Source organism: Macrobrachium nipponense, chromosome 11, assembly GCF_015104395.2.
Source record: "Macrobrachium nipponense isolate FS-2020 chromosome 11, ASM1510439v2, whole genome shotgun sequence".
Lineage (NCBI taxonomy): Eukaryota > Metazoa > Arthropoda > Malacostraca > Decapoda > Palaemonidae > Macrobrachium > Macrobrachium nipponense.
This window is the reverse complement of record NC_061087.1, coordinates 3585117-3611991: the sequence shown is the minus strand read 5'-3', so window position 1 is coordinate 3611991 and position 26875 is coordinate 3585117. Positions and strand designations below refer to the sequence as shown.

The 26875-nt window shown below is 38.0% G+C and overlaps 2 protein-coding genes across 2 annotated transcripts in view; one reads left to right on the top strand and one right to left on the bottom strand.

The window, feature by feature from the left end:
* The window catches only part of LOC135217362 (uncharacterized), a 347393-nt gene that overhangs the window by 251557 nt on the left and 68961 nt on the right, over positions 1-26875 (bottom strand). The window lies entirely within an intron of this gene.
* Positions 280-26875, top strand: part of LOC135212303 (uncharacterized) — a 40343-nt gene continuing 13747 nt past the window's right edge. Inside the window, exon 1 of the mRNA XM_064245747.1 lies at positions 280-480. Coding sequence (XP_064101817.1) covers positions 280-480 — 201 coding nt within the window. The remainder of the gene's footprint in view (positions 481-26875) is intronic.

The following is a 26875-nucleotide window of genomic DNA, read 5'->3' as shown; positions in this document are numbered from 1 at the left end:
GTAAGAAAAAATGGGATGCCTAAGATGGATTTCAGCAAGCAGGACTAAGTACGAAGGCAAGAGGAGAAGAAGAAGCAGCAGCGGCAGCAGCTCAGCAGGGGAAGAGAGAGAGAGAGAGAGAGAGAGAGAGAGAGAGAGAGAGAGAAAGTAATTTCGCGCGTCATAGTTCTAAATGTTGTCATGGAAGGTTTTCCCGCGCTTTTAATTGCAACAGCGAAGTTTCCCGCCCCATTTTTTTTTTCTTTTCATTTTGTTTCTCTGCAGATGTTCTAAGCGCTAATGAATAATGTGCCTGTGTCGTCCTCCTCCTCCTACTCCTCCTCCTCTTCTTCATCACCATCATCATCATCATCATCATCATCATCATCATCCTCCTCCTCCTCCTCCTCATCACCATCATCCTCCTCATCATCCTCGGGTTATCCTCATCCACCTCCTCCTTTGATGACAGGAATTTCTGAAACTATGTCACCCTCTACAGTACTTGCGGTTGAAACTTGAACAACACCGACAATAAATAACGATTCATTCCGGGTATGCCAAAGACGAACAACGCCAAAAAAGGAGAGCAGCAGCCGCAGCCGCAGCAGCAGAAATAATGAATGGCCTGGAATCCTCCTGCTGCACCCACCGGGCGCGACGGCTCCCCGAAACGCCGGAGCGCCATCACCGGCAGCAGCAACGACCCAACAATGCTTCCTCTCCTCTCCTGTCCTTTGGTGCAATTTGCGCATAAACTCATTTCAACAGTTGGATTGTCATTTTTTTTCAAGTTAAACTTCGATCCCGGCCAAAGCAGTCAAAGGTATTTAATCAAACTTGTTCTCCCCCCTGGGTTTTGAGTGACTAGGAAAGTCGAGTGTTGCTATTTTTCCCCCCTCTCACAACGCAACCACGCATCTAGAATTTCATTTGTTGGCTTCCTGATTAGCGAAAGTTGCTAAGTTTGCCAATTACGTGATACTTGATCAAAGCTATTGTGCGTGCGCCCTAGTTCCAGCGCGTCCCGAGCGCTGCCCCCGGTTCTGGCTTCGGCTTCCTTGGAGGCTTTTCGGCGCCGCATTCAGGATTCGGACGAGTTCAAGTTATAGTTACCGGTGTTAAGGATGTCGCGTTTCTTTAGACGTCCTTTTTCTGATTGTCTTTATATATTGTTACTGAGAAATGATTAAAAAATTATCTTACCACATTTCAGAAAAATCCAAGCTAACAAGTGGAGGGATAATTAACGAAAGGAAAACTGTAGATATGCCACAAAGATTCATTCGTATTCAAAACACTATTTTAATTCGAAATAAGATGATATTTCTTTCAAACATTTACCTTTCTTTCGCTCACAGTGTAACACTGACGACGGAATTGATGCTTCTGTTGTGCATTATATTGATTTGGTTGCCAGATCTTCGCAACGAAGAGACGAATAACCGCTGTGTCAGTCGCATAAGAGACTCCTTGTCATCGGTGGCGCGTTACTATTACTCTCTTTACTTCTTATTCGCCCTCACTCACTCACCACACACTATATATATAAATATGTATATATATATATATATATTATTATATATATATATATATATATATATGTGTGTGTGTGTGTGTGTTGTGTGTGCGTGTGTGTGTTGTGTGTGTGTGTTTGTGGTTTGTGTGTGTGTAATTAAGACTTATGTACAGACGATTTCCATGGCAGTAGCCACTTCATACACCTACACAGAGGACCATCAGACCAACGTCAACCCTTTCTACAAACACTGTGACAGTCATCTCTCTTGCACATATTCTTTCATTCAATCTATCAATCACTTTCTTTGTCGTCCTCTCTCTCTCTCTCTCCCCACAACACCTCAGAATAATAAACTCTTTCCACAAACCGACTGTCTTCTAATCTCTTCACGTGATGAAACCATCTTATGTTTACCCCTTCTACATAATCTCCATCTACTTCAACCATGCGACCCTTTTTACTCTACATATATAATTCTTTTGCATACCTTCAACCGTTGTCTTTCATTCGCAGTCAATGATAACACTTCACAAATCAACCACTTTCATCATTTATACCCATCACCTCATCTTCCTGGATACCATCTGTCCTCATAATCTTTAGTTTTAATTTCAATTTTCTCCCCTTGCGAACACTTTCCAACTCTTTCACTAGTTTCTACGGTTTATCTTTACTGTTTCCAATCAACACGGTCCCATCTGGAAACATTTCCCAATTCTGTACCTACATCCAATGTTCTTCCCCTCCCTTCTCGCATCGCTTCATCCATAAATACATCAAACATCCAAGGGCAAACCACCCACCCTCCCGCCAAACCATCTACCACAGGCTTTGTTTCCATCATTAAAACACTTTCAGTAAATATCAACACATTACCCTCTTTACCATACATTATAACACCCTCCACAATGCATCTCTAGAAACTTTAATATAACTTTTTTCAAGGTCCTTTTACATCACTTAAAACTTTGCCTTCTATTCCAAAACTTCTCACATAACTTACATAATGAACAATTGATAAACACATCTTATTCGGTGTCCTAACCTCCACTGTTCTTCCCCCTATCAATCCTTCCATCATCTATTTTGCTTCCTAAATCAAAATCCCTTAAAAGACCTTCTCTGGTATACTAAGTAATGGCCTTATAATTCACAGTCCCTTCTTGCACCTTGGCCAGTGTACAAAGGAATGATTATTCTCCTCAACCATTCCTTTGGAACAACATTGCACGCTGGTCAGCCTCTTCATCAATCTTTCATCTCTATCCAGTAGCATCTCAGCCTTGGTACTTTTCCATTCCATATCCTCGTCATTACACTCATTTCATCTTTAGCAGTCATTTCCGCCACTATTCTCTTGCAGTATTTACTTGTACCTTTTTCTTACCCTCTACATTAGTGTCCCTATTGATGTCAACATCCACTTATTCACTGACCATTCTACTCCTGCATTTAAATCATTGTAGAGTGTAAAACATACTCATGTCCCCTAAGTCCATGGTCAGTTTTGTTTCTTGATTATCTCATCCATCCGCTCGTATAACTGCCTATGATCTCTCCTGTAGTAAAATAGCAATCAACAATCTCCATTTTTCCCTTCGCTAAACCTCACATAATCTTCATTCAACCTCATCGTACCCTTCTAAACCTAATACCACATCGTGCTGATTTGCGCCCCGCCCCCCTCCCCCTCCCCACGTTATCATCTTACTTTCTTCAAAGAATAAGATTATGTGATTTCAGGCATAACCAAGCAAGGGGGCCCACAGTGTCATTCAGCGCTATAAAAATGATGCAATGTCAAGCTGAATTCATTTAATTACTTGATAACTCAAAGAGCTGTTTTGGCTGTACGAATTACATTCACTAGCAAACATATGTATACAGAAATTATGTATGAAAATTCGTAAAGTAGCTAAGTCTACGGACGTAGCCAGCCTCGTTTCACGGGCAGAACCAGCTCCGTTTCAGGGAATTCCTTCTCAACCCCTCAACCCCTTCGGAGGGGGGAGGTAGGATGAAACCCCATTATAAATCATCTTATGGGTTCCCACTATAACCCTGCCAAGTTTCACGCCCATCGGACCAGCCATTTGGCAGTGATTGAATGACAGACGGACGGAGAGACATTACGTTCATTAAAGTAAGATTCGGTAAGCATATGCGACAAAAGTTTACAGTGGATTAGGTTGAGCACAGAAAAGTACTGTTTCTTTAAAGTATAGACGCCGGTTGGCTGGCAAGTCGGCGGGGTGAGCTGTGATTCAAAGAACAACTTGACTGTCTGTCTTTCTCGTTCATACCGTCTTTGATCAGAGGGCATGGTTGTTCGCTCCAAAATAATACGTTTCCCTCTTGTTGGTATTTTCTAGCGCTATTATTTTTCGTCGAAGGGTGTTATCTCCCTTGAAAATACATATCTTACTTTCCATTTACCTGTTTCCTCAGTATAGTATAAAATGATGACTGAAGCAAAATTCAATTGTCAGAATTAACCATAGCAACTGCCTCTAGTATAAAAACAAACATACAATCGATACTCGCTTACCGGCATTTCGAGCTGCATTCGTTTTCGAGGAAAAGACCAATAAATAGAATCAGAACGTATCTAAACGAGCACTTACAAATATTTCTGCCAAGTGAACGGCGATTTGGGGAATCTACTCAGGAATTGAAAGAACATTTCATAAGGTTAACCGGTACTCGTAAATGACTTGATTTGAGTTCAGCCGAGAGTTCAGCACATAATATACAACGTATAAACGGTTCATAATGTGGGGCACAGACAGATAGATAGTCGTATAATATAAAATTCACTCACCCTCGGAATAAACACCGTAGGAGAATTTATAAGTGCTTTACGATCCATCACCAAGTGGACTCGAACCACCGGACGACGTCTCATCAGTGACGCTGACCATTAGGCTATCACAAGAAGTCGCTAGATAACTATACTCTTTTCTTTTTTTTTTTCATCCATCCATCTGCCTGTGGTGTTTGCGTATGGTAAAACTGCGTCCCGGGCTTTAAATAGTTACGCTATGTGTAAGTTTTAGTTAAATAAAAGGATATCTGGGTGTACATTTGCAACTGAAAAGTGTTTTAACAAGGTACTGTATGCGAATTACACCATTAATATTCGAAATAGGATATTATTTAAAGCCCGAGACGCAGTGTTACCATGCGCAAACACCACAGGCGGATGGACAGATGGAAAAAAACAGAGTATAGAGTATGCACAACAATAAACAAGCAAAAAGTGCGCCGAAGTTTCTCCAGCGCCATCGAGTTTTCTGTACGGCGTATAATGCTGTATAAGCCGCGGCACGGTGGTGGCCTGTCCTATAGCGTTGCCAGACGCATGATCATGGCTTACTTTAACCTTAATATAAAAAAAAAAAAACTGAGGCTAGAGGGCTACAATTTGGTACGCCTTATGACTGGAGGGAGAATGATCGACATACCAATTTGCAGCCCTCTAGCCTAAGTTAGCTTCAAAGATCTGAAGGCGGACAGAAAAGGTACGGACAGACAGACAAAGCAATCTCCATAGTTTTCTTTTACATAAAACTAAAACCTATACAACAGGGATGCAGATAAACAGAGAGACAGAAATCGCTCCGGAACCCAAAAGGAAAAGCTTCCGGCTGATCAACGACAATTTTCCAATCTCTCGCAGGACACTGAAAGGCCCGACCGAGGTGGCGCTCTCCTCCTCCAAAGCGACCGTTTGCCGAGCGTGACGTCAGACGGTCAGAAAATCAGAGGATCCAAAGCCAAAGACAATCAACGAAACAAAAAGGGAAAATTTCTCTCTTTCTCTGACGGGAACGAATGAAAAAAAAAAAATCGGAAGGGATATAGACCCGCGCTGAAAAGCTTTGAGGAGTAAAAATCAAGTTTGCGGGATTGAATAACCAAAGTTGATTGCTCTAGTTGTCTGAGCAACAGTTTTTATTCAGGCGTACGCTCGCTCGCTCGCTCGCTCGCTCTCTCTTTCGCTTTCTCTCTCTCTCAAAATATTCTAGGCAATTTTTAAAAAACTTCTTCGGTGTTAAAACAAAACTCTCTCTCTCTCTCTCTCTCTCTCTCTCTCTCTCTCTCTCTCTCTCTAATAATCAAAAGCGAATTTTTCAAATACTTCTATTCCGTTAACACCTCCGACCTCCATTTTCTATATCCGCCAGCGAAAAAAAAGAAGATGAAGTGAAACTTTTATTGACCGATTTGCCAAGGGATAAACCCCGAAGCGAATCGCATTGAAATCAAGAGGCGATTCAACTCTATCATGCATGCTACTGGATGCTGCATCCTGCATCCTTCCATACCCAATCCCTTCCTCCCTCCCTCCCTCCACCTCCTCCTCCTCCTCTTCCTCCTTCCCTGCCTCTCCGAAGCCCCTCCTCTCCCCTCAGTGCGTGTGTATCTGATTGAAATGCATTGGAGTGCATGGCCATAATCACATACATCTCAAACTTTGCCCATAACCTGCCTTCTGTCCTGTGGCTCGTACACAAACTCACTGCAGTGTTGGCAGCTCCTGTAATGGACGACAAGCCGCCAGAAAATGTTTCTCTCTCTCTCTCTCTCTCTCTCTCTCTCTCTGAGTGCGTCACAACCATCAAAGATCTTTTTTCTGATTCCTTTTTCGTTAACATATAAATCAGTATCTGCGTGCATATGTTTTAAAGTCAAGGCGACAGTAAATAATCATAAAAATGTTCATATTTCCAGAAGCAGGTAGACCTATAGACCAGCAAAAGAAATTATCGTCGCCAAAATTACTCATTCAAGTGTAAATTCCGATCTCATAACTATATGTGTTTATCACTATGTGTAAGGTAAGTCTCTCTCTCTCTAGCTTCTCTCTCTCTCTCTCTCTCTCTCTCCTCTCTCTCTCTCTCTCTCTCTTACTTTTTGCCCATTCCACTCCAACCACCACATCCTCTTCCTCTACGCATTGTGCACTGTTTCTCTCAGGCGGAAAGACGCTACATCAGACGAATGTTAAATGTTCAGTAAATGTTCAGAAATGTTCGGCAAATGTCCGGAGCGTCCGGTGAACACGGAGTCATTCCCACTTGGAAGCACCCACCGAATTGCCCGTCTTTTTTTCGACCCAACTTCAGAGAAGTGGTGCAAAGCGGCCATATAACACGGGAGAGCCGTCTGTTATACATAAACACTCCATAAAAATCAGCGAGTTTATCTCCATTGTCTTGCTTTTTTGCTAACAGGGGGAGTCTGGGAAAACTGTTTTTAAACTTTATCTGCGGTTTGGCAAAGGGGAAGCGTTGACTTGCTCGGTCATCAATCTCTCTTTTTTCCCGAAATCATTTCAGCCTTTTACTTTCGGTATTAGGGAATGCAAAATCATTTTGGTTTCTTTTCCTTAAAAATTTACAGTTAGCAACACAAAGTTGGATCGTATGTTGAACAAAACGCCAACTCCATTTTATTAATTTCAGCACAGCTAGCACGGAAATGCTTTCTCGCTTGTATGTGTATGAATATACACACATTCATGCATATTTACGTAGTGCATGAATGAATTTATATATTATATATATAATATATATATATATATATATATATAGATTATATATATATATATTATATATATAATGGCATATTTACGTAATGCATGAATGAATTTCTATAATATATATATGTATATCATATTATCTATATATGTAATATTATATATATATATATATATATATATTTGCATATTTACGTAGTTGCATTGAATGAATGTGTATATTTATCTATATTTATTGTATAGATATATCTATAGATATATATATGCTAGATATATAATATTATGTATATCTAATATATATATCTATCTATATATATATATATAATATATATATATAGTATATATTAAGAGTACAAGAATTTATATTTCAACACTCCATTTTATCATTAAGATCGTGTTTCCCTATTGCACATGCAATCTGTTCATAGAGGTGTCAGCAAGTCATTTATGAGTAGTTACTCTGTAGGTTATGCAGAACAATGATTGATATTTTGCTCCGAATTGTCAATACCAAAATACTTAAAACAAATACTATAAAGCTTACTAATGCATTTAAATACCAATGGCCTCAAAACAGTAGATTATGATTGACAGTTACAGGAAGTCAAGAAAATATCAAGCACATTAAGACTTTGAAACTCTGCCCCCTCTTAAAGCTGCAAGATGTCCCATTACTGAGCAATATGTAATATTGTATCTTCACTTTCGCATCTGACAGAGCAAGCATGATGTATGGTTTCCCGAAGCTTCATTTTTCTAACATTCAAATAATTTCCCATTTTGTTTTACCCATAATTCGTATTTTCCATCTAATTCCATCTTATAAAACGTTTGTAATTTTTCCTAATTCATTGTTTTCTAAAAGTTTTTCATGCTGGCTCATGGAGTTAACTGAAGCGTACAACCTGGCAATAACCCATGAAATCCATTTGTGTGGGGTCTTTTGCCGTCATTTCGTATAAATTTTCTATCTTTTAATTCTTCTCCAGATGTCAACCTCGAAGCACTGACAATTTTAGAGAGGATTCTTTGGATGGACGAAAATTCTAAAGAACTTAAAAGGTCCCTGTAACACCCATACATATGAACACCATGTAAGAGGTTTTGCTGAAAAGTGGTCAAAATTTCTGAATGAACTGGTTTTGGGTTTTTTGTCAATAGTCTACTAATCGAATTTTAGTACAATGGAATAATGAGTTCCCACCTGACAATTATTATTATTATCATTAATACTATCATTAGCATTACGTAAAAGTAAAAAACAAGATCTAATGTTGAAACCTTGACCGACTGCCCCTTAAAGGGTTATCCTATTTTCTGGAACCCTCTGAAGAGCCTTGCTGAAGGAACTATGAATGGTAATATCGACAAAAAAATAATACAAAGCTTAATTATGCATCAACTAGCAGATGCTCGCTATCGCTCGCATTTGCTAGTTACTTAATCCATACCCTACCCATATCCGTACCATACCCATACCTATAACCATATCTGTACCATACCCATACTTATACCCATACCTATACCATACCCATAACCATATCCATTCCATACCCATTTCCATACCCATATCATACCATTACCATGTCCATACCAACATCTGTACCATACCCATACCCACAGCTAAATTAATCCTACTAACAATAATAGTCAACAACGGCTATGGGTAGCAACAACCTATTTACCTTCCGGTGAGCAAGCAAACAAACGGTTCAGAGTTTTCGTATTATATATATATATATATATATATATATATATATATATATATATATATATATATATATATATATAGACTCCCGCATGGCGGGGGACGTCAAGGAACCCCAAACCGAGAGGTAGTCCTCATTCGGGGATTCATAAGAGGGGGGTTTTGACCCACCACAAGGTTCTTTTCTTCTTAGTCCTTCTGCACTGAAAACGACTCTCGGGAAATCAAATGTTACGGAGTCTAAAATCGGCTCCATAACAAATGGAAGACCCAAGGCTCTTTACTTTGGACAATCCTTACAAAGCTATAAGCATTTTGTTAAAAGTACTCGATCTCAAACATTTTATTTCATTATAAAACACGGAAAATTCAAAGCAAGATAACACACACACACACACACACACACACACACACACACACACACACATATATATATATATATATATATATATATATATATATATATATATATATATATATATATATATAGGTATATGGCAAAATCAGATTGAAATATTTATAGAAAGACATCTTCAAGAATACATCTACGTAGATATCCGACTATTTGCCCACTTTGGCAGAGATCTTCTACAGGAAGTCTACATCAAGGGACATAGCATACTTGATGGAACAGAGTTCCTTCTTTCTGCAGAGTCGGTCTTCTAAATTATTCCAACAGAATTATCAGAAGGAAGACATCTGCAAGAATACATCTAGATACTAACTATTTGCCCTCTTTGACAGAGATCTTCTTTTAGAAGTTTTTCCTTGCCTTTTATTAGACATTGTCAATTAGGCCTTTGTAACATATACATATTCATATAAACATGCATGCATATATACACATACATACATATACACACATGTTTGTTTGTATATATGCAATTATATATAGTATGTATATATATAATACAAATGTCAATTAATATCCAATTCGCTCTTTCTCGGAATTATAATTGATAACAAGTTCGTCCTCTCACGGGCTCGAACCGCTGCACACGAATACTCATACCCATACCTAAATCCATACCATACCCATACCCATACCAATACCTGTACCATACTCATACTCATACCCATACCCACGCCTTTATCCATATCCATGCATACACCCATATCGATATCATACCCATACCAATATCTGTACTATACCCATACCATACCTGTAACATACCCATATACGTACCATACCCATACCCACACTTATAACCATACCCATACCGTATCCACACCCACACAAAGGCATCCACGGTAAATTAACATAATAGTAGGGAGAGGCAAGGGACACATAAACAACATACCTATACCCACCCTCATACCATACTTATACCGATACTTTTAACCATACCCATACCATACCAATACCACACCATATCTACAGGCCCTCTTTAAAAACGATGTTGTCAGTTACAGTATGGTCTCCAATTTTCCCTTGCTTCGAGTTCTCGAAAACCTGAACATCAAGTGAATGAAATGAACGAACGCGAGATAGTTCCTCCTTGAGCATAAGAAAACTTCCCTCAAAATTGTCTGCGGCAAAGATCGAATGGCACATTGACTTCGACTTTAGTACCGAGTGCAACACCCTTGATTTACTATTCATTAACACCAGCCTAGTGCCGCTGCAAAGGTCCTTGGACAAGAGCAGATTGTGGTTAAGTATAACAGCACCTTTCTTCAAGTTCAGTGCATGTAGAGCTGCCTTAGCCAAGCACAGATTAGTATGTATTTAAGTACATATACAAACATACATACATACGCAGACACTATCTATCAATCTATCTATCTATCTATCTCTATATATATATATATATATATTCTACTTTTCCAATACAGAGAAATGTGTTAAACTTCTGGCTCTTGGAAGGTTTTTAGGGATGAGATTACTAGTCTCAAGTTCTTCAACAACCTGTCTGCAATCCTCTACATTCGACTAACTGTTAGACACATAATTCGATGCTGAGATCAACAGGCGCATATTGAAATTCCGGGGAAACGACCCCATATGGCGTCAAGAAAGATGGAAATTACCGATGGTTTCCCAAATTTGATTTATATACATGGGCCCCAACCGAGGTCCATAGGTCTATACTATTAAGTTTCCCTGAAAGAAAACAGAAAATAGATTTCTTGCGGCAAACTTACGAGGCTTTAAATCTTCCTCGTCGTTATCGGAATACCTTCGCCGCTCCCCGAAGTGCCGTTGAGGTGTCGTTTAAAGATTAAAAAGGCAGCGGGCGAATGGCTGTGACAATTGGTAGCAACGTACCGCACCTCTTTATCTCCCATGGTCGCATTGGGGCTTCCATTATTACCTTCTATGGAGAACGAATTCTGATCTCGAGAGTACCCTCTCTCTCTCTCTCTCTCTCTCTCTCTCTCTCTCTCTCTCAACGATTTCCTTTCACAAGGACAACTGTATGTTCATAAACGAGGAGTGATCCGACCTCTAGCTTACTCGGGACGCCTGCTAAAATCTACGGTTAAATAGTGCGTTGTTTCACCAACGTAAATTAAAATAAATACGATATATATTTTATTAGAAATAATTGTTCTGTACTGATTAACATCCACATTATTAAGTTTTTACATTTTCATTATAATACATAAATCATAAATATCCTATCCTAAAATTCCTGTATCTTTAACTCAAGGCAAAACACCTTTTTCAGACATTTCTAGGGTTTCCGTAGGGCTTTCCTACCCCTCCAAGCAAGAACAACAACGGCAAGAACAACAAAGACAAGAAAGTAAGTGAAAATATGTGTTTCTTGGATCTTAAGTCTGAAGAATTAGAGCCCTGCTGCTAATGATGGAAAACTGAATGAATAAAGTGAAAATTACTATGTGGAATGCTGATAGTATAAACATATATAGAAGATATTAACCACTTAAATGACAGTGCTAAGCAATACTAGACTGAAGGAGAGAACTAGGTACTCATGGGCAAAATTTGTTAAAATTGCTGTCACAAAAAGAAGGGCGCAACGAAAACTTTAGAAAAGCAGTTTTAAAACCAGTACACTTATTCTGTTTTATCATTTCCTCGACAGAAAGTTATTCATTTTGTACATATACACACTAACATATGTAAATACATATATGTATATAGATACTTTATATTATATCTTTTTGTAAACATATCAATAAACTGTAATATCAGTAAAAATGAAGAAATACATTTCGATTATTGTCTCTACCCTTTTGTTTGTGAAGGGGCGGAGACATTAACAGAAATATATGGGCTCCAAATAACAGAAAAGTATGAAATATTTTTTGATTGCCAGAAACGTTTTTGTAAGAATCAGTACACTCTTAAGATCCACTGAAACTTTACTTTCTCATATTAAACAAAAGACAGGAAAAACTTTATTTTCACATTTTTCAGCAGTGTTTTATCTGATGATTGAATTGAATATAACATTTAGGCCAAAGGCCAAGCACTGGGACCAATGAGGTTATTCAGCGATGAAACGGAAAATGACAGTAAAAGTTTGAAAGGTGTATATGGAGGGAAAACCTCGCAGTTACAATGAATCAACTGTTTGGAGAGTGTGGGAAGTAAGATGGAAGAAAGAGAATATGAAAGGAGGTACAGTAAAAGGAACGAAAGAGGTTACAGCTTGGGGCTGAAGGGACGCAGCAGAGAACCTTACGTAGTGCGTACAGCACACCACATAAGTTGCACTGATGGCACTACACCAATAAGGGGTCTATTTGATGGTGAAACATTAAGACTAAAAACTTAATCTTCAGACATCAAAATATATGACTGTAAATGCCAGAAAATAACGGAATATACATTTGGGGAAAAGTGTTAATACTAACATTTGCCGCATACGTACATACGTAAACCTACACACATACTACATATACATATATATATATTATATATATATATATATATATATATATATATATATATACATACATACATACACATAAAGCCAGATTGGAGTATTGAAGGGTGAAGGGTGAGGTTAACCGCATCCTGCCAATTTTGCTTAATCCTAGTAGAAGCGGGTATATACTTTACACCAAATCTCTCTCTCTCTCTCTCTCTCTCTCTCTCTCTCTCTCTCTATATATATATATATATCTATATATTATATATATAATATATATCATATATATAGAATAATTGAAGCGACTGGGAAACTTCAAAATGAAACGACAGAGTGCACAATACTTTCGGAGCACACTTTGAACTTTCCCAGGTAGTTTCAGATAATAAACAAATTTACGTGTTTGCTTTTGTAATTTCTTAGTATACACACACATATTTGTATATGTATGTATGTAGTGTGTGTATATATATATATTATATATATATATATATATATATATATATATATATATATGACCTAAACCAATCCACTGGCCAGGAAGTGGTTGGAAGGGAATAAACAAGAAAAAATGGTCACTGACGCATTTGCAATTTAACAGCCAAATCGAGATTGACTCCTGTGTGCAGAAAACTTCTGCAAAATTAAATACATCTTATGCATACCCAGAAAGCTCTTCAGCACAGCGGCAAAGCCCTATAAACAGAGATTTATCGGATATCCGCATCCGCACTGACAATTCCTTAACATCCACATCCGCATTAGCATTGCAAGCAACATCCACCTCCGTATCCGTAGTTTGAAAATGCGGATATCACCCCCTGTTCATTGTTCAATAGTTCATACTTATACATTATAACTAAAAGTAGATTTTTTTCTAAATTTGGCTTTTTCGTTTTATTATACAGAATATATGATACACAGTTACACATCTCACACAATATATATTTTATAAGTGGCTCTTTTATGTAATAGTAGTTTTATAACATATTTGTTTTAGTAATTTCATATCAATATACACCAGCTGTAATCATAATGGCAAGGTATCGCGTTTTTTAGGAAAATCTCTCTCTCTCTCTCTCTCTCTCTCTCTCTCTCTCTCTCTCTCTCTCTCTCTCTCTCTCTCTCTCATGCGCAGAATGGTTTTTAGTTTTGTTTCCTTTATCATGAAATGAGCATGAAATAACCTTGAGCCAAGACAACCAAAACGTTCGTGTATCGCTGTTACTACTTGTATGTTCATATGAAAGTTTACACACACTTTTTTCAAATATGCGACACCATTTCACCACTTCGCCTTTGTATCTCCAAATTCCTCACCCTTGAAATTCTTCATATGCCATACCTACTATGCAAAGAACTTACCTCTACAACTTTCATCTTGTTCTTTCGTTCTCCTTCAGCATCCACACTGTGCTTCTATCAAGGAGAGTTTGGCTTAAGTTCTAACATTTGGTGCCATGGGCACTTCAAGTCTCCACCCCATCTTTTGCTCAATCCTACTTTCCTTCCTATTTTATTTATATCCACTTTCTCCTCATGCTCTCTTCCCTTCCTTCTCATTAAACTCTCTTGTCTTAGGTAAATTTGCAGCTACATTTTCCATCTCTTTCTCTCCTGCTTTACCTCCTTTCTTTCAAAGCGTCTGTTTTAACCAACAATCAGAAAGACCTCTACTCATTTCTTGTCTCACTACACTGCTCCCATCAATTGGTATATCCGTCTACAGTGTACTAACATCTGATCTAACACTTTTTCTCACTATTCTCACTTTCCAATGGATGCTATGAGCGTTTTCTTTAGAAACCATGCATTGCAAAAAATCAACCACCTTCCCAAGCATCTTTCCACAAACTGTTCTCATTCACTCCACACCAACCACAACAGCCACTTTCTTATTTTTTTGCTTACCTTTAAATTTCAATACCAAAGTACAACCACTTTGCCATACTCACCCGAGTCGATCAAACACGAACTCAGACCCTCCGAAAAGTATTCTCTTTCAGTTTCATTCATTTCCATTACCGGGCCATATACAACCACTATTAGACCTGGTGCCATGCTCAATCCCATAAAATCTCATAATACAACATTTGTACTTTTTGTTGTTGCCAGTCATCCTGACACTGCAAGTACTATTCCTTTCCTAGCTCTACACCTTACAGGCTTCCGGGAATATAATCTTTGTGTCCTTCCCATTGATGCACATACTTTATCTCATTATTTTTTCTTAAGCAAATCCAAGTACTGGTAATTTTTTCCTCTAGACTTTTTTTTTATAATTAGTACAAGATGTGGTTGCTGTCAGCCACATCGTTTGAGCCTCAAGTTGACACACTTTGCAAAGCTGAGAATCTTACCATGTCTGGCTTCCCTTAATATATTCATCTGCCATTTAGGAGGCATTTCCTCCCGCAAAATGTCCCAAATCCCTTAAACGGGCTCTCCTTTGCACTGGATTACCTTAAATCTGTTTCCCAAACTAACAGCACTTTTTAGGACAGCTTTGCAAAGGTTTTTCCACTTACAATGAGGTTTGTTATTAGTGCTTGTCTTCAGAAGGGCCTTCTCTCATTGTAATACCTGGAAATCTGTCCACACAAAATTGAAGCATGAGAGGCAGATGTTGGCAAGCTACGGATGCCCCAGCAACATGACAGAGGAAAATAAGGACGAAAAGGAGGAAAATGAATGCGTTCAAAACACAGGCTCACAAAATTTAAGAAAGCACGGGGGAAACTTTTAAGTACAATTTATCACAAAAGAGAGTAACATCCGAGACACCCTACAAGAAAGCATCACCATGTCTTCAGCCACCCCAACCTGGTAACCAGCCTCGTGAAGCGTAACAGCACCATCACCAAAGGAATCCAAGGTATTGAGGAGTAATGTAACTTTCAAACTAAGGTATTCGGAACAGGCATGCAAGCCTCTCGATATCAGCTATGTTGGGCACACGATGGCAACCCTTAGGACACAGGCTTGTATAAACCTCTTAATATTAGCTATGTTGGGTACACAGTAACAACCCAGAGGACACAGGGTTGATTGATTGATTGATTGTGAGTTATCTGGCGTCACAACTACCAGGGTCACCGACGCCGATAGAGGACACAGGGATAGAGGTCTCTTAATAAGAGCTATGTTGTGCACATGATGACAACCCTGATGAGACAGGCATACAGGCCTCTTAATAAGAACTATGTTTGGCACACTGTGATAGTCTTTCACCTTGGGGACTCGGTTGTCGATGGAAGATAATAAAATGGAACATAATATATAAATATATATGTATACATAATCAATTTGCCGAAAATGAAAACAAACGAAAAGGGAAATCAACAGCCAGAAACCTAGAAAACAGGAAAATAAGACAGAAACCTTCAAATAATTAGTAATAAGTAACGATTAAGTTAATATCAAATCAGTTCGTTACACTTTCTTTATTTTCACAAGCAGCAACTGAAGAGTTAACGACAGAATGAAACTTCAAGAGAATCAGCGCATTCCCTTTGACGAATCGTCTTTTCAATGGTGCTTTTAGAAGACATCCCTATGATGTGATCATCCTCCTCTCAAACCAACACCACCCCCAGCCCCCCAACCCCCAACCCTAACCAAACCCCCATCCACAAAGCCTACCTCCTCCATTCTTCCTGTGACCATTATTCCATTCAGTTTACTCTCCACATTTTTTTCATTTCATCCATATGTTCCTGCGCCTCTTATCTTCATGCTTCTCTTTTCCTTCCTCCCTCTTTTACTCCTGCTCCCCTCTCCCCCCACCTCCCCGTCCCCTTCCGCAACTCCGACCCCTGGCCCTATCCTCTTTCTCCCCAGCAGGCGTAAGGAGCGATGGTACAGCCCCCAGTAGGGAGGTACCGTTCGTTAGCATGCATTACAGTGGGTCACTCGCGGAAGTATGTAATTGAATTCTCTGTTCTTATTATGCCATTGTGGGAGGCAGCCAGAGACAACGCTCAACATCTTTTATTTATGGAATCACAAATGGAGTAGGAGCAGCAACGCCGGTTGCTGCCACTACCGCCGGCCACATTTCGACGTAGTACGGAGGGATGGAGAGAGAAAGAGCGACACACACAGAGAGAGAGAGAGAGAGAGAGATTAGCCTACAGTAGTACTAGTCTGTCATAGCGCACCAGTTTAATGTGAGATGGATTGGTCTCGCAGTTTGTCATGTGGTTCAGTTTAATCAGAGAGAGAGAGAGAGAGAGAGAGAGAGAGAGAGAGAGTGGGGTTGGGGGATGAGAACGCAAGTGACCTTTCGCAGAACATAATCTGCATGAGAGCGAGAAAGAGAGACAGGTCCGGTACCTGGCACAGTGTAGTATGTTTCACGAGAGACCAGAAAGGTAAACAAGGATTTTTTTTTCCCTTTTACTGGGCAATCGTTTTAATGAAAGTGAAAGAAAAGATAGAAGAAAAAAAATTAAAGCGAAAAGAGAAGAAAACAACGAAAATTGTTTGTCACAAATTATCAGAATATGAGAGAGAGAGAGAGAGAGAGAGAGAGAGAGAGAGAGAGAGAGAGAGAGATGAAATGGACGAAACTTGCTCGTATCAGGACGCTGTAGTAAAACAAATATGTGATTGCCGCACAGGTATATTAATGAATGAATAAATTATTTAACCCAATGTAATCTGTATGTTTCAAACCCCGTTACAACTTATGTTCATCACACTGATATTATTACCCGTTATTTACTGTAAGAAACTTTCAGAGATGAAAACCCATTGTAACGCTCGATCTGAAGCGCCATCAATACAATAACTATGTTACAAAGAGTTACAAGGATTAAGATGTCTCAAAGACATCAGTCCATCCGAGGAGACATCGTGTGCTCACTTATCTTTAGGGGCAGGTTTTACTGTGCATTCACAGTGTCCTAATGATTTTATCTAGCTTTCTTTTAAACTCTTCCACACTGTTGGTGTTTACAACTTCTGGTGGATGTTTATTCCACGTGTCACATATCTTGTATGTAAAGAAGTTCCCATAATGAATTGTGTTGTATCTCTTCAGTGCAAGTTTCCATTCATTATTTCTTGTCTCGTTTCCGTTTAACGTAAATATTTTACTGTCTACTTTTGTAATGCCTTTCAGTATTTTGAATAGTCCTCTTATGAAAATCTGAATATTTTTCTTAAAATTTATTTCGGAAGCAATGCAAAGAACCAAGTCAGTTGATGAGGTGAAAATATAAAAGTATATTTTTTGTAAATTCCACAATACATATAGACTTGATACAATCGATTAAAATAGAAGAACTGGAAAAAATCAAAAGTCCTTCCCCAAACATAAAATGTTGCAAAGAACAAATTCAACCTATAAAGCACGAAGAACCATCCCAAGTACGTTCCGTTGCAAAACTAATCGTCCTCTTCTCTTCCCTCCCCTTCCCCAACCTCCCACCTCCAAACCCCCACCACGAATGTACGTCTGTCTGTTCGTCCGTTCTCTTCAAATTTCTTCATAGTGGGCTTCCCTTTGAAAGCTTTCATTTTGCATCCTCTCCCACGAAAAGCTCAACGCCACGAAGAGGCGCACAAGAGAGAGAGAGAGAGAGAGAGAGAGAGAGAGAGAGAGAGAGAGAGAGAAGGGGGGAGGAGGCAGGAGGGGCTGGGAAGGGGGTATATTAATAACAAAGTTTCTCGCCGACAAAGCGCTCCCGCAGCACGCCATATAGATAATCAATTACGTTTTAATCCAAATATCAATCATAAGACTTAAGTTTTCTTTTGTAGTGGCTGAACCCACCGCCTTAGGCAGCGGAACCTCATTACATGTTCCTTCCTTCTTGCCGTCTGCACAGGCGCCCGACCGCGCGCAGGCACACACACACACACACACACACACACACACTCGGAACGAATTTTTTCTCTTACGCTCATTCAATGAATATGGTCTGAGAAACAAAATTCTTTCTCTCATCTTAGATGATAATTACCTGCTGTTAGGTTTGAAACAAATTACTCTTTTTATCTTATTTGCATTTATGTGTTTCTTAGCAATAAGGAGTCAGTCTTACTTTTATACATTCCAACTCTTTAATAAATTAAAGTCAAAGCTGAACGAGATAGGGATAGAGACCAGGGTCAGAAACACATCGGAGCAACATCAGTCTACTGCGTACACAGTCGGTCGGCCCTTCGCACATAGCCACATACACAGACATAAAACACACACACATACGTACGTACACACAAAAACCAAACACCTGTCCCATTGGGAGAGTTAATCTCCTCCGTGACAGGTAATACATAGAACGCTTTGATCACCCCTTGAATAAATAAAGTATCTCTTTGAGATGCTACCAGCAGATGACCCAGCACGGACAGCCCCTTGCGCTTTGACCATCTTTTCTTCCTGATTGAAAATGTTTTTCTGCCTCGGGCTCACTTGGATGGATGTGCCGCTCCTGTACTGCAACGCCAAAGAGGAAGGGTGGCGGAGGGGGGGTGAGGGGAGGCTGCCCCACAGTGTATAGGCGGTCTAATGTAAACTCCCTTCCATATTACATCCTCGTGTTCGTGCATCAGATGAGGATTTTGACAAATCTCATTCACAAATTAATTGCAGTTTTTCTATAATAATAGTCATTTATTTTGCTGACGTACCCGAGCTTTCAACGATTACGAATTAAAGGGGCCGTGGATGCATGCATAAGAAGAAGAAGAAGAAGAAAAAGAGCGCAAAGATATCATATAAAATTCTGAGCACTTCTTAAATTAAGATATATATTTCGTTCTTTTTAATTTATCTTCTTATTTATATATATATCTATATATATATAGATAATAATAATATATATATATAATATATAGATATTAAGTTATATATATATATATATATATATGATATATATATATCAATATATTATATATAATATATAGATCTTTATCCTTAAAATATATATAATATGGTATATAAATAATATATATATATATATATAATATATAATATATATATAATATACTATATATATATATAATATATAACTATTAATAAAATTAACATACATTACAACATACATATAGTGTATATGTGTGTGTGTGTGTGTAATTTACATATGCACATGAAATTTAAGCAAATCCGTCAAATTTACCTTAAAATCAACGCTTGGGTGTTAATTCCATAATTCTTTTAGTTTATTTTTTACAATAATGCTATTTTACAATAGTAAAAAAAATTCAAATAAATATCTAAGACCTTAAGGTAACCTTACCCTTAATTCTTCTAGTAATTACCAATCGTTTTTAGTCGTTATTTATTCTCGTTAAATTTTTATTTAAATATTTTCCTTGTGTTTTATCATGAACTAACTCTGGCTCGTGAGCCGCAGAAATTTAATAATTTAAATCTAATAATATCCTGGAATCGGAATATGAGTAAATCAACGTCATTCAACCGAATTAAATCAATCAATCTGTCACGAAATCGGCCTTGTGATATTACGTAAATAAGAAGGATCATAGTGGCCACTGAAACAGCAGTTGGATTTACCCAACTTTCTTCTTTTCTGTTAAACATCGTTTTATGTCTTCGCACAGTCTGAGAGATGGCACTGTTCTATATCGATTGGCACTGGGACAAGACACTGAAGAAGATCTGTACTTAACAAAAGTTTAATACCTTCTAATCTTATTGCATTTCCCATACATGCTAGCTCTTGAAAAATCTCAAAGGGTAAAACATTAATAAATAAATCCACCTGTTCCTCACGCTGATCAACTATATAAAACACTGTTGTTTATACTAAGAGGCCAAAGCTAAATCATCATAAGTCCAACTTTAACTCACTCGATATCTTTATTCTTGTGGACACAATATACAGGTCATTCAATCTTCCGTAGGGATATTGAAGAAAAAACAATAATTCCGTTTAAGAAAGTGAACAGTTTTTTTTTTCTCCCTAAAGACCATTATCAATAACATAAACTGTATGCTGTGCCTCGTATAATACAAAAAAAAAGGCATAACATAAAATCTGTGAAATACAGACAAAATAAAATTTACTGAGTTGCGAAGCCGGCCTTGTATCAGCACGGACTCTTTCTTGCCCCTTCGAGCAGCCCAAATCAGTCTTTCTCTCATTTAATGATAATATGGATTCCCTTCTAAACATAATACTTACAATGAAAAATGCCTTGGGATTATCTTTTAATACTGATTCCAAGCATCCAATGAGTAGTTAAAATTAGCACCTCTTTGTGTAAATATGCAGGTCACTAAAATCCGTTGGAAATGTTCATATAATAAAGGTGAATATCGATAACACTAGCAGAGAATACCAAGTTTTACTGGTGGCATATTGATCATGTTATTAAAGGCTCCGTCGTTAAGACTATAACGTACTGAAATCAGCAAATCTAGGAGGTGATTACTGGTCAATAAAAACTATTGTGAGAATTTTTCTTAATGTTTAAGAGGTAAGACACTGTACTCCTGGAACGAAAATAAAAATGAAGCACTGCGTTGCCCATCCGTCGTCTGTCACATCAAATTAACATCAGGTGTTTTCAAGATTTCCATTAATCTTTTAGTCTTTACAACCTCTAAACAGCTAATGCTAAATTTCAAAGGTACGAAATTGTACTTTGTAATGCCTTCGAAGGAAAATTTGAATCCCATAAGAATCTAGAAATGTTGACTCGATGATCATTAAACTACTTAATAATAATAATAATAATAATAATAATAATAATAATAATAATAATAATAATAATAATAATAATAATAATAATAAAAACAAATTTAACCCTCAAAACAAAAGGCGTGTTAAATTCTGCAATGGAAGTTTGCACGACAACTATTCCATCCCAGGACCTTGAATCCATCGTAAATCATTTGGAATCAGGCGGCGGGACGTAGGAAATCAGCGAGAATACAGACCCTTTGCGCGGTTGAGCATACATATCAAGGAGGGTAATAAAGGGTTCAAATCGCCATGATTAAATAGTTAATTCCGGCATCAAGAGTCATGTTTTCCACGAAACCTGACAAACAATAGTGTCAACACAAACCAATTTCATCTCTATGGCTTCCGTGTAATCCAAGGGAATAAGACTCTGCGTAGGAGACCAAGTTCATGAGGGTCTTACTTGGTTCAGAACTAAATCAGCTCCCGTGTACAAATCATTTCTGTTGGTATGTATGGGCTATTTATATTTTACTGTATTATTTCATTGACACCTGTCCACCACAACCCCCCACCCTCTTCTCTTCTCTCTCTCTCTCTCTCTCTCTCTCTCTCTCTCTCTCTCTCCTCCTCTCTTTTTTTCTCTCTCTCTCTCTCTCCTTTTTTCCTTACAAGTAACTACATATCATCATCATCGCATCGACAATATCCATTGAGTATGTTTCTGTCATATGTTATTTTTCATTGCCATCTGGTACTTTCTCTTCCATAAATTTCAACTGTACAAAACGTAAATTTCTTTACGCGTGTAACACTATGGCACACCAATCTCTCCCTGACCGAGTTTGTTTCACACCTGCCAGTCTGAAGTTAACCCCCATACTGAGATATCCAAATTCCTTTTAAAACTGAATAGATGGTATGTTATCACAGGATGTTCAAAAAAGCAAAATAATAAATATAAAAGGTCAAAATCACAAGGTGTTAACTAAGACCACAAGGCTGATCGCCCAGTGCGAAGCTATGATAAATTGCCTTTGTTGTTGAATGTACACACACACATACATACATACATTAGTTTAATGCTATTGTACCTGCTATTGCACATTAAAAGGCAAGGAAAAAGATGCAAACATTTCCTTCAAGACTCGCTTTCGAAAAAAAAAAAAAAAAAAAAAACGTGCTTAGTAATGCATTTGAGGATGGTCAGTGCAAGCTTAATTTTCAGGCGACGATACAGACTTTGGGGTCATTTTGAAACAGAATACCTTTACTTTAGTGCAGCATCAACAAAAATCGCAAAATAACAATTAAAGCTCAAACTTATGACTTGCAATTAACTGCAAAACAAATATTTCTATACATGCCTGTATCAATGCGTTTACCAAAAATAAAATAATGGGGATGTATAATTTGTTTGCGCCACGAAAAACTGCAATAAATTCTTATCTTTCAATGATATATACTTTATTGCTATTTACGACAGCCACTGCGCAGTAAATCCTACGCCAGTCATTGGTCACAGTATTAGCGCTGACGCTTCCAAGATTTCCATTCTAGCTGTGATGGGTCTGGTTTATCGGTTGCATTATCTTCAAACTTTTGTTTAGATTATGGTATTATAGCTTACTTGCCATAACTGCTTCTGACATTTCTCGGCTATAGTTTGTTCAGCGTTTATCTATCGCAAATTTTTAGCTATATTATGCTTGACGCTGTTTAACTCTTCCTCAAAATTTGGCCACTATTAGGGGATGGTTATTCAACAAACTGATGGCATTTTAAATGATTTACGGATGGTACAGATTACATGGACTACAGGCGGATAACGTTAAGCAGAATGCATAAGAATATATATGGTAGGACTTTGACAGAATGAATAAGACAGATGACCGAAGGGATTATTTGGGACGAACAGTGTCTGCTTAGACAAGAAAAGGTATTTGTATCACGTGTTTATTATGAAACTGTTATTAAATAGTTTTACAGGAAAGAGGAAAAGTTTATTATAAAAGTTTATAAGATAAAACTGTGAAACAATGTGGAAGGTGTAGACGATGAATGACACAGATGATCAAGTGCTGAGTGATTAAAAGTTTGTATGAAGGAAGCGAAGCCTATTATAGAATACATAAATTGATGAGTGACTGTTTTGCTATAAAGTGCATCAGCACAAGGGTGTGTATAGCTGTTCAATACCTTTATGACCAGGACTGATGCTAGAAGTCACAGTGAGGACAGACGTCAGTGCAAAGTTGTGGGATAAGAAACCAGGTCGTGAATGAATGGCGGACTGGGTCGACGCTCTAAATAAGTGTTTCTTAAACTTCCCTGTGCAGCCGACCCTTTTTATTAAAATTACTCCTGTAGCGGACCCATTATCATGATAATTTCCCTCTTAGGTTTAAAAGTGTTTTCAGGGTATAATATATAGTACTAAAATTGCTACTGAATTCATTATTAATGGCTTATCTTCAACATAAATGTTTACACTTTACTTAAAATAACTTTCACAACATGATTAACTTTGCAATTTTCCACACAAATTTTAATGAATTTAACAGCAACGCTTCCTCCTCACATTATCCTGAGGACCCCTTGGAACATTTCCGCGGATCCCTGGGGGTCCGCGGACCACCCCTTTATGAAACACTGCTCTAGATGATGCGGTACTATGGAGTTGCAACACGATTCTACAGAAACTGGTGTGAATTAGAAACCATTTGCTGCTAGTGGAACAGTTAAAGAGTAAATGTGGTACATGAAGTTCTTGATTCTAACGGGTATTGGTGGTAGATGAAAGTTGAATGAGAGAGGAGGGTATTCACAAGACAGGTGAAACTTGGAAGGTACTGGAGTGTGGGTACAAGATTGAAAAAGAGAACTGGAGTGCATGAGAGGTAAAATTGGATTGTGCGAATAGACAGTTGAGGCAACTTTGATTTATAAAAGTAAAGCGTGGATGCTGACTGTGAATGAGAGAAAAAGAGGTTGACGCTCTGGAGGTAAATTTCTTGGCAAAATCATAATAAGTGGGGTCAGAACACTTGACGAGGTTAGTAATATGCAGATAAGTAAAAATAGTAAAATAAATCAAGGTGCGCGAGAGGACGGAAGTATGAGTTTTGAGATTGTTCATTCGTGAGGAAAAAGAAAAGTAATTTGTGACAAATGCACAAATCATAAGTGTTATAGTAGTTAGAAGGCGTAGAGGAAAACTCAAAACGTGCAAGATCATATGGAGGTGAAGAGGCATTAGAAAATAAAGTACTATATATACATCCAGGTAGCGAGAGCGCGTGCAAATACAGAAGAATGGCGCACTGTGTACAGGAAGACCTTATATGCTCCTGATGAGCCTACCGTATAGGTGTATAAAAAAGACAATTCGGTGCAAGTTTTCTGCAAGTACCCATCCACGATTCACCGGCTAAAGTACGAAAATGTCAGTCAAGTAATCATTTTACAGAGAAACGCTTCGCCGAGGTTATCTTGCGGATAATTTTCGTACTGTCGGAAAAAAAAAACTATAGCATCGTGAAAATATTTTTCCCGGCAAATATAAGATTTTATCAATCACGTGAAACAACCCCCCCCCCACCCCCCTCTTCTTCTTCCCCTCCCTTTCCCCTTCCGCAAAGGGTTCAGTATTGTGCCCCATCGAAGGAAAAGAAAGGGGGGGACCTTTTAAGAATACTCTTGTAAATGAGTGGTGGGGGCCTCTCATTGCATTGAATGTGTGCCTGCGTCGATTCTGGTTCCTGTGAGGATTGCCCTTTTTGTAGAGGTTTAAAAGTATCTCTCTCTCTCTCTTTCTCCTCTCTCTTCTTGTCTTCTCTCTCCATCTTCCTTCTTCTCTCTCTCCGTTCTCAATTCAAGTGTTTATAATTTGAGAGACAAATTTACTAATATAGTATATATTATATATATAATAATATATACTTATATAATAATTATATATATATATTTATATATATATATTTATATATTATATATATATATATATATATATATATATAGTTTAATTTATTTATATATGGGTAATGTTAACGTAACATTGCATATATACTTAAATACTATATAATTATATATATATTATTAATATATTAAATATAAATATTATATAAATAAATATATATATTAATATATAATATAATTTAATATAATTATATATATATTTATATATATATAATATATATATATATAGATATTTATATATATGTAATGTTACGTAACATTAACATATATAAATATCTATATATATATATATATTATATATAATATAAATATATATATATATTATAATATATATATATATATATATATATATATATATATATAATATATATATATATAAGTAAATTGTTCTCTCAAATATAACACTTGAATGAGAGAGAGATGAGAGAAGAGAGAAGAGAGAGAGGTGAAGAAGAGAGAGATAGAAGAGAGAGAGATTTTTAACTTTTAAACCCCTCTACAAAGGGGCAATCTGCACAGAACCAGAATCGACGCAGGCACACATAATGCAATGAGAGGCCCCCACACTCATTAAGAGTATCTTAAAGGTCCCCCCCTTTCTTTTCCTTCGATGGGGCACAATACTTGAACCCTTTGGGGAAGAGGGAGGGGAGAGAAGAGGGGGGAGGTTGGAAGAGTAAGGGGGAGGGAAGGAAAGGAGGAGGGGGAAAGGACGAGTTTTGAAAGGGATAAAAAGAATATGGAAAAGTGTGGGGAAGTGTCCCTCGGAATCATATTCTCGGGAGGAAAACAAAAATATCGACGTATACTCCACCCCAAATGGGGAATCCTTGTCCTTAGACCCAATGGTAAATAAGGCCAAGCCAAAGGAACAGCAGGTGGAGGAAGATGACGAGGCGGACGAGAGAAAGGAGGAAGAGTAGCGGCACGAGGAGGAGGAGGAGGAGGAGGAAATGGACTACTAGAAAGGTAAAAGATAGGAAGAGAGGATAGGGATAAACAACCTTAGAAGGGAAAGCGAGGAAATGGGAAGAGGAGCGAGAGAATCAAGAGAAGGGACGGTGCAAAGAAGGAAGTTGTACTTTTAACCGAATTCCTTAACTAGACAAAGAACGGGATTCCCTCTTCCTCTCTACCTAGCAACTGCTTCCTTCGCGGCTTTCAACAGTTTTTTTTTATGTCGTTCTTTGTTACTTGGTAGCGCAATTTACTTGCGAGAATGCTTCGGTAAAGTTTATTTGCCTGCCATTGTCATTAACAATACTCATACCTGCAGGAGTTATAATAAAAAAAAATGTAGCGTTTATCACTATCTCTCTTAAAGAAGTTTTTAGACTAACCGAAACTGAGGTAACGTGGTTCTTGGGCTGAAGGCAAGAGAGAGGAGAGAGAGAGAGAGAGAGAGAGAGAGAGAGAGAGAGAGAGCGTGTTTTGTTTTTCCGGAGGGCCTAAGTAAGATCCCATGTTGGCGCCCTTCGTTTTGTACAGTCGGCGCCTTCTTCATAGCTTTTCCGTTTTCTGTGGAAAGGCTTCGTCATCAGTGCACAATTAAACGCGTCCTTACTCCTTAACTGCTGCAGCAGCAGCAGCTACCTTCCCCCATTCCCCCTCCTAACCCCCCCCCCCCCCCCCCACCCCAGT